Source organism: Poecilia latipinna, unplaced genomic scaffold, assembly GCF_001443285.1.
Source record: "Poecilia latipinna isolate Pla-1442-1.1 unplaced genomic scaffold, P_latipinna-1.0 Scaffold406, whole genome shotgun sequence".
Lineage (NCBI taxonomy): Eukaryota > Metazoa > Chordata > Actinopteri > Cyprinodontiformes > Poeciliidae > Poecilia > Poecilia latipinna.
Genome location: NW_015113022.1, coordinates 11,373 through 21,479, shown reverse-complemented (window position 1 = coordinate 21,479; position 10,107 = coordinate 11,373). Strand labels below are relative to the sequence as shown.

General features: G+C 37.8%; 1 protein-coding gene across 1 annotated transcript in view; it reads right to left on the bottom strand.

The window, feature by feature from the left end:
* LOC106950533 (calcium homeostasis endoplasmic reticulum protein-like) overlaps positions 1-9,469 on the bottom strand; it is a 28,792-nt gene extending 19,323 nt beyond the window's left edge. Inside the window, exons 1-3 of the mRNA XM_015037456.1 lie at positions 9,258-9,469; positions 7,605-7,778; positions 1,530-1,699 (exon numbers count right to left, since the gene is read on the bottom strand). Of these exons, the coding sequence (XP_014892942.1) occupies positions 1,530-1,699; positions 7,605-7,778; positions 9,258-9,282 (369 nt within the window). The 5' untranslated portion in view covers positions 9,283-9,469. The remainder of the gene's footprint in view (positions 1-1,529; positions 1,700-7,604; positions 7,779-9,257) is intronic.
* Between the last annotated feature and the right edge of the window lie 638 nt (positions 9,470-10,107).

The following is a 10,107-nucleotide window of genomic DNA, read 5'->3' as shown; positions in this document are numbered from 1 at the left end:
TCAGACACCAGACAAGTGAATCACAGCAACATCATCAGCCGGTGTAACGCTGAACTGATGCGGTGAAGCTACTATTAGCAGGAGTGCGGAGAGAAGAAGCTACAAACACTGAAGAGAAGGAGAGCTGTCATCGATACAGTTCTACACAATAAAGCTTTAGCAAGTTGCTCAAAGTCTAAACTGGTATTGTTATTCATTTAAGGTGTAAAGTTTACACTCGAGCAAACACCACCCCAAAGGAATCCCAGCGCCCCCCTTTTGTAAAAATTTCCGCCAGCGCCCCCTGCCATCCTCTGAATGCCCACCGGGGGGAACGCTGTACTATAGGCTTGATAAATGTATCACTTCAGTTTTGAATGTGCTATTCAACCAGATGCGCTCCAAAGCGACCTGTCCATTACTCTTTCACACACAGTCAGCTCCCAGTCAGCAAAATGCATTTAGTTCATTGTACATGTCAGATGATATTTTGAAATGATTTTTTTTTTTAGTGATTGATTTAGTTGCCTACATAATGTACTATATGAGTAAAGTTGAAACCGTCTGTGCATGGGCTTCAAATTTTTCTGTGATTAAAAAATTATTCAATTACAGAAAGTATTCCCTTAATGCAATCCCTTCTTCAGAATTAAGCACAGTGCTTCAACTATGCCTGGTCTGTTATTGGGATGTAGCTCAATAACATACCTCCAGAAATTTAGCCACTGGTTGTTATAGCGATACTTTGTTGCCTCCCTCAGTATCTGAACAAGTTGCAGTTGTTACATATGCAATGTCAGGCATTTAGGTTTAACTTGCCCAGTGAGAGTCCAACTGGAGGTGGAAACACTCTTCTGAATATACCAGACCATGAAACAGCATACCGCTCGGTGGAAATGAGGCAAAAAGAGGCCAAGTGTGCAAAGAAAATACTCCTCATAAAATCAAGTCACTACCATTAGAGTCAACCATTGCTACCATAAGGGATGGATCAATACTTTGATGTTTTCACTCCAAATTCTCATCCTGCCATCTAAATGTTGCAGCTTAAATCAGGACCTGTTGGACAAGCCGACATTTGTCCAGTCCGTCATTGGTCAGTTTTGTTGAGCTGTGGGAATTGTAGTTTCAGCTTCAAAATGTTGGCTGAATCAAAAGGAAACTGTCCTTACAAACCCTAATGATGGCTGTGCAAGAAACCCAATAGATCAACAGTTTCTGAAATGCTGAGAACAATCTGAAGTCAGAAACTAAAAACTGGGCCACATTCAAAATTGCTTCAATTCCACTTTTTTTTACCTTAGCCTAATACATGGTTTAAACAACAGGTCATCTTCAGCATGAACAAAAGTCTAAAAATGTTTTATATAAAAACTTAAACAGGTATTAAGAAAGTGAGCTTTAAGTGTACTCAGAGTACCTAGTAGACATTATTAACATATTAACATTTCTGCACCTGCTAATCTTTGGTGACATTTTGCCTTTGGGTATGGTGATGTAGATAGTCTTGCTCTATGGCTTCAATTATTGTTTCTTCTTTATTCTATTACCTGTCTGAGAGTGTGGAGGTGCTGCTCTTGTTGCTGCAGGTTCCACTGGCTCTGTTGAATGAGCTCATCTATCGAGGGCGCAGCTGACAGAGCAACTGGAGGTGGAGGAACCAGCTGCATTGATGGATGGGGAATGTCAACCACATCTTTGTTTCCTGGGTTGAAAAGATCTACAAAAACAGAATAACATTCACCTATTATTAAAAAAGCTCCAGAAAATAATCAACTCTTTGAAACACTACTGAAATGCTACAACTGCAATGATCCACAGTCCGTGTATTTTCAGGGAGTTTGTTTTTCCGTTTGAAACAAAAAATGAAAAAACGAAAATGGAATTGTTTTTTTCGTTTTTTGTTTATTAAACCAAAATCGGAACTCAGATAACGGCTTAGCTCGGCTGTTATCCGATTACCCATTTAGTGCACAAAACAGAAATGGAAAAAACGGATAATGAATGCTTAATTTCGATTTTCATAATTTCATTTTTGACAAGTGGTCTGATCTGGAAGTTCTTTCTTCCCTGCATACTTTGTACACTCGTCCAAAGCGGCAATTAATAGTATAATTAATTTCGTCATAATACCTTCACAGAGCTTATATTCTAGCTTTGTTTTGTATTCAAAGCTAATGTTGGCTTCTGAATATAGATTCTGATTCAGTAAATGGTTAAAGGGCTAGTCCACCCAATTTTTTCCAATCTTGAGTCTTTAATCTGCTCTGTGCTCTGGTTTAAAAACTACAATTCAAGACGCTCAAACCGCAACATTCTGCCAGTCATTCAAACCCTACAGTTGTTTAAAGTTTTTTCCTTTATGAATAGCATTAGCATAGCAGTTGTAAGAGCCATATGAATTGAATTGAATGAATTGAGTAATTATGTACAGTCCTGGTCACCATTATTGGCACCCATGATGTCTAAGTACATATAATGGAATATATACTGAAGGAAATTCATCAAGTGAAACAACATTTTACTGTCGATAGCTTGTGCTTGATGCAAAACAGCAAATGATAAAAAAACATTTAAAAACATAAACATTATGAGAACAACAAAGAAAAACATAATGTTTACCATGTCAATGGCATTGGCACCCTTTGCTGCAAGTCAGTATGGAAACCCAATTTGGCTCACCTGATGCAAATCACAAATAAGGATCACTTGTGATGAACTGCCTCCACACATGTGACATGAATTAACCAATGAATGATCATGTTGGTGCTTTAAAAGTCATCTGTTAGTCCATCTTCATATGTGACAATGGCAAAGAAAAAGGAGCTGTCTGAAGACACCACAAATACTATTATTTGCAAGCACAAGACCTCCAAAGAGTATAAAGCCATCTCCAAAGACCTTGGTGTCCCTGTTTCAACAGTGCATAAAGTTAAGTTTTCCAGGCATTGAATGGTCAAGAACCTCCCTGGATGTGGGGGGAAGAGAAGAATTGACGACAGAAGTCTTCAACATTTGGTGCGAATGGTGGAAAAAACACCACGTCAAACATCTAAAGACCTGAAGACCAACCTGGAGCAGTCTAGTGTGATTGTTTAACAAGTACCACACGGCGCACACTAAAAGTGTGGATTTGTTTAGTGGGGCTTTATAGGCGGAGGCCAATGAAGACCCCATTGCTGAAGAAAATACATAAAAAATAACGCTTGACCTTTGCAAAAGAGAACCTGGACAAACCTCAAGCCTTCTGGGACAATATTTTATGGACAGATGAAACTAAAGTGGAGCTTTTCGGTAATTCACACAAACGGTATGTTTACAGACGGCACAATGAAATCTTTAAAGAAAAAAAAACACTATGCCAACTGTCAAGCATAGTGAAGGATCTGTAATACTGTGGGGCTGCTTTGCGGCATCTGGTACTGGAGGCCTTGACCGTATCACAGGCATCATGAAATCAGAAGATCATCATGCAATTCTAGAGCGAAATGTCTTGCCCAATGTAAGGAAACTTGGTTTGAGGTGAAGATCCTGGGTCCTCCAGCAAGATAACGACCCAAAGCACACCTCAAAAAGCACGTAAGCATGGTTGAAAGGGAAAAATTGACTGTTTTAAAATGGCCAGCTATGAGTCCTGATCTCAATCCAGTTGAAAATCTTTGGGTGGAGCTGAAATCTGCCATTGGAGAAAGGAACCCTGCAAATGTACAAGAGCTTGAGCATATTGTAAAAGAAGTGTGGAAGAAAATGCCACCACAGAAATGCAAGAAGTTTATATGAATATAATAAACGTTTGGAGGATTGTCATTGCTGCCAAAGGCTGTGCAACCAAATATTAAGGAGAAGTGTCAATATTAGTCCACATACTGGTTTTCTGTTTTCTCCTTTGGAATTAGAATATTTATGTTGAAATGGCAATTGTCTTTGTTAGGGTGCTGGGTGTGTCGAGGTGGGCGTGACCGTCACCAGGTATGACTGGCACTGTTACTGACGCGCTGGCTTTATGTGTTGGAAGTTGGGTGAGCAGAGTCGTCATGATTTCTGTTGACTTATGTTGCCTTATCGAATTATGTTAGCTCTTATGCATTATTGACCTTGTCAGTCTGTGTCTCAGTCCTTCTCTCAATGTTCAAAGCAAGAAAATCTAAAACAGAATAAACCAATCATTGATTGAACAAAGTGACCTGGAATTGGTTTAAAACTCGCATCAGACAACATTCCCCAAGTTGAACCCAATGTGGCCCTCTACCACCACTAGTTTTTGCCGCACATTTACCGATTATAAAATGTTATGTGACAAACACACAGAGTATGACTGTCCAAAAGATACAATGAAAATGTAGCCATTTCCAATATCTAACAAGTAGGAAATGTTTAAAATAATGCACCAATTTTATGAAATTATAAAAGCTTAACTAAATAAATAATTATCTAGGAAGAATATGAGGGCCACAGAAAAAAGTTAGAATTCCAATTTTAATTTCAAAATTCTGATTTTTTTTTTTAAATCAGAATTCTGACTTTCTAAAGAAATAATAATGCTGGTGTTAGCTAAATGTTAAGGGGCCCTAATCCTCTTCCGTGGTTTATCACCTCATGATACTTTTTCACACTTTTATAAGTGAAGTATCACTGTCCAACAAAATATGAAAACCTTTGTCCCCTTCACAAGATTTGCTTATAAATTGGTCTCAACTGATTAAACATAACTTTTGAGTTGATTCTCTCCATTATTCCTTTGCGCTGGATAACTAAAAAAAACAAAAGAATTATTTCATATTAAAATTTTACCAACCTGTATCCAGTCAGTTGGTGCTTTATAACTGGATGATTTATTTACAATACTTACTAGACACTTACCAAACTTATTTTCTTATCAAACTCATATCTTATAAAATAATCAGGAATAAATTTATTCATAAAAATGTATTTATTAAAACAACAAAAGCAGATTTTCAGCCCATGTTCAAGGAATCATAAAAAGATATTCCTATAATTTGTGTATATAAAAGATGAGACAGTGAAGAAGACCATGTCAGGAGGAGGAAGAGAATCACTGGGAGATTCTGGGAAGCTGCATCCTAAACCTGGAGCTGAGGCCTCTCCTGAAGAGATGCCTGTCAGGAACAATAAAAAACAATTTTAAAAAGTTCATACTGCACGTAAGAAGCCAATCGAAGGCAAGAATATATTTCACACATACACAAAGAATTTTCAAAGGGAAGGAGATATTAGCAACTGGAATTGGAAGAAAACACTGTGGCAAAGTTAAGAAGAATATATCTTCAGAAGTATTGAACTCTCTAGAGAAGAATATTATATTTTGGTACATGAATCAAACAGCACATATAGCCCACAAAGACATCAAACTCTTCATATTACACTTTGAGACGCTATGAACAGATAACAAGCAGCGGAAAACGACAGGGTGACTTGCCGAGATCAGGCCACGGTTAGCGGGGAAAACACACTCCACCCACCCGCTGAGCCTGGTGCCGCCTGGCCCCGTTAGCGGAGCTATGCTGCGCCAAAAACTCCAGAGAACATTTCTAAGAAGCCTAATTTTGGATGAACTAAGTGCATAGAAGAAACTACGAGGTCTACTTTCTAGCCTAAAAACATCTTTAAACAACTTGTGTCTAATTAATACTATACTTACCTCTATTTACCGCTGCTGGTGGTGCAGTACAATGGAGGCCATCTTGCTGGTCCGGAGACGAGGGAGGTATGGCTGCAAGCTGGTGTGGGAAATCAAGCCACCGCGCTCTGGCTTTTCAAAATAAAAACTCAGGCTAACCATTTTTTCGGTGACCAGATGCCCGGTATTATGTTTCTTACAGGAGCATTATTTAAACTGACTTGGAGTTGGCAGAAAATACTACAGCATGAAATGAAAAAGCTTGTCTGTCTGCAGCCTGCATAATGTCTATGTGTGATACGGTCCCCGTGTGTAAACCGGACAGAGAGAACCTCTGGGTCAGACCTCTTGTCAAAAATGGAATGATGAAAATCGAAACTGAGCGCTCGTAACCCTTTTTTTCCCCCATTTCTGTATTTCTGTTTTGTGCACTAAATGGTAAATTGGATAACGAACCGAGCTGAGATGTCCGATTTCAGATTTTGGTTTAATAAACGAAAAAATTAGTCTATTTTTGTTTTTTCATTTCAAACAAAAACAACAAACTGCCTGTACACGGACCATCCATACACATGGGTTTTTCTAGGTTTAGAGTGGTTAAAACCCATACTTTAACTGTAAAAATAGTTTTGTTATAAAAAAAATCATATTTGAAAACTTATACAGGTGTCTAATTTTTTTTCTAAAGGACAAATTTATCATATTCATAACCTGGTGAGGAATTCCACCTATTATAAGATAATAGAGCAGTTTCCAAACTTTTCTGCCTGTGACCTTTACTACCAAAATAACAGGAATTTTTTACTCCAAAAATCCCCTCATTCAGAGTTTTGCCGACTTCAGAGACTGACAACCCTCTAAAAAAATTATTTTCCTCCATTTATTAAAAAATAAAACTTATGGAGTCAAATCAATGCAAGTACTTTTAAATTAATTTAAGTTTCTAAAAATTATTTTAAAGCTATACAATACTGTAGATTATTTAATCGTACATTTGTTTATTTCATGATATATTTATTTACTTTATACCTTCTCTTTTGGCCATACATACACTTCGGGGTCACATCACTATGATTCTGAAAATCATTTCATGACCCCCACTTCAGGCCTTTTTGCACTGCAGGCCCTTACCTGGCCCGGCCCCTTTCGGCCCAGCCCTATTGTATTCTATCCTGGTTGTTTTGCATTGAGTAACTGAAGGAGGGCTGCGACCCTCATGGCAGTCAAATTCCTGCTAAAGCTGCCAAGGTGATCTCCCCAGAGACAGAGGAACAGTTTTGTTCTCGGTTGTCCCGTGGAGCTCCTTCTGTACACGCTCGTCACTGAGAAGCTGGGGAAACAAGCTTCTCACTGATCAGCTTTACCTTTTAAACACACTTTCATCAGAGTGTTCTCTCTGAGCTGGACTTGTGTTTAGTGCTGCTGAGCTACAACTGAGGCTTGTAGTATTTCCCCCGCTGGAGTGAAGTGAGATTCAGAAATCCCCTCATCCAGAGTTTTGCCGACTTCTAATCGGTTCAATGGTAGAAATGTTATTTACATTAACCACTAAAATCTTTGGCTGAAGTGGCACTTGTTAATGAGGTAAAATAACTTGGCTTCACATATTCTCACTTAAAATTTAACAAGCATGTCAGCAACGTGAACAGAGTAGTAAACGCAAACATGGATACTTTGAGTCTGACTAGACACCATCTACCATTTTGTATTCAGCTCAATCATTTTACTTCATTAACCAGCCAACTGGCACTACTGATTCCTGTGCTGTAAGAAGGCTCCAATTCTTGCCCACTCTCCCACAGACATAAATGATCTCTGTTAGACACTTCTATTTCGAGTCAGCTCCTCTGAGATGCATTAATCCTGGGCCTAATAAAATGCTCATTTAGGGACATCAGTGATTTTGCTTTCACAATGTCACTGCAAAAGTCAGAACTGAATGGTGCCGCTACATTACATTAACTGCTTTGTGTCTTTAACTACATACGTTGCTGTTGCTCCATAGCAAGCTTGCACTTATAGTAGCTGAAATATTCTCCCCCAAATAGGAAGGAGAATTTTGGGTTGTCCTTCTGCTTCTCCATGGTCATCTTTTCAAACTCAGGCCCATTCCGAGCCACAAACTGGGCCAGTTTGTCAATCACATTCCTCAGCTCTTGATCTGAAAAAGGAAAGGATACGGAGAATCAGATGAATTTGCAACCAAAAATCAATAAAAATGTATATAACTTAACATTCTTTAACATTTCCTGGACTTTTAGAAACAGCTGGTTAGACACGAAACTGAAGTTGGCTTCGGATTGCAGCTTCTAGTCAAGAAATGGCTAAAGGACCATTCAGCCTAATTTTTCAAGACCTTGGCAATCTTTAATCTGTTTTAGTTTGAATGTTTTTACTAATTGAATCTACGTCTACTTTAACTTTGACATCCCAAGGACCAAGGTGTGTTTCACACTTTGAGTTAGTGTTTAATGTTCTTTTTTGTTCATAAATACAGTCATAAGAAAAACAAAAATATCCTAAAAAAAATATATACGCCCAAAAGTTTAACCTGGAAAAGGCTGTCTTGTCTTAAATAATTTCTTCTCATTTCTGACCACGATTAATTTGACAAGCATTTTCTTTTAACTGGTACTTCAGCTGCTTTTGATTTAAAGAGCATTTTTCATTTTCTTAATTGAGTGAAACTCATATTTACTTATACACAGTAAACCTGAAATATATTATTTTATTGAAGTTACATTTAGCAAAAAAAGTTGATTAAATCAATAGAAATGTACCAGTATTTGTTGCTGCGACTGTTTAAATAGCATTCTGAGAATTATTCAAGCAACAATTCAGTGTAAAGCAATGGAGAATATCAGATTCCATCTACAGTAAGCTGCTTTACAAGGTCACTGGGTCCTGTCAGAACACAGATGTCAGAGGAGAAGATCTAGAAGAAGCTTTTCTTCTAAATTTTTCTTCCTGCAACAAGGGGAAAACACTACTCTTGACAGAGATTGTGCTCAGACAGGAAGGAGGTTAGAGAACAAGTGACTGAAAAAAAGAAGAGATTATCATGCAAAGGAAAACCAACACCAATCTGTACTTTCCGAGCTGAACCAGTTCTGAGATGGCCCAGATGCAAAAGTAAAAAAAAATAAACACCCACGTATCAATATTTTTTTATAAATCAAAAAAGGTTTCACTAATAATAAACTGCGTTTGAAAAATTTTGCAAATGTAGAATAATCTAGTCGGAGCTTGAAGAGCGTACATTTAGTTCTTAAACAAGAGCATGTTCAAGATTAACTAAATGGTGAAAAAATAAAGTGGAATGGCCCTAAAGCCTATTAAAACTTCGTTTAAATTTGACTTTTAACTGATGGTCACCTTATAACTTTGTTGGTTCTACTTTTATTTCAATTTTTATTCATTTATTTTCACCGTTTACGCTACTGATTAATTTTACACGTGCAGCGCTTTAGTCGACTATTGTTTTGAATGTCCTGAAATATGAGGCAGCAATAGCTAAATGCCTCCGTTACACATAACTCAACATTTAAAGCAAAGAATGCGCCGCTGGAACCGCACCTTTATTCACGAGTTAGCTAGAGCGGCTAACATCGTGGCTGCGCTGCAGCAGAGCTCTGCTCACCTTCAGGAGGGTTCGGGACGTCCATGTTGGTTCTGTGTCACAGTCAAACGTTGTAGCTCAGGGTATAAAGCGGCTATTATAGCTGAAATATTCTATTTTTCATCCAACGACCCTCAAAAATGAGCAAAAACATAACATAATTCCGTTGTTGTCCACCGGAAGAACTTAACAGAAGCAGCGCGAAGAGGGGAGGAGTTACTAGTCCACATACCCCAGCGATAACATTAGATACTGCCACCTGCTGACAGAAACCCTTTTTAAATAAACAATTAAACAAACAAACAAATTAATGCAATAAAGAAGAACCTCTAAGAAAATCAATGTTGGTAACCAAGGCAAAAGATGTCTCTCGTCCTGCTGTCACTCACTGCATTAGCTCTCTAGACCTGGCTACTATACTACTATGGCCTCGTAGTGTCGCAAAAAAAAATAATAAATAAAAATAAAAAACTGTTGTACAACAAACTCTTTCTCTGAACCCTTATGAGTTAAATGGTTTAGAGTTCCATACTTTAAATAATCCATGCAAGATCAAATTTGCCAGTTGATCAGAAGTCGTACCTCCGTGGAATAATAAACCTGTTAGGTCCAAAATGCTGGGTGGCAAACATTCTTGTTTGTAATTTTATATTGATAAAATCCCGATTAACATGTCTGCATTTTTTTTTCTCTTTTATTTATAAAAAAATCAAAATAAAATAATTTCACTGCCAGACTTTTTTTGTCATGGAATCAGGGACATTTTGAGTAATCCCTCTTTTCTGGGAAATGAGTTTGATAATACAATATTGGTAAATCAATTATTGAACCCGGATGGTATGCTGTCCCCCTTTTGAAGAATTTAACAATT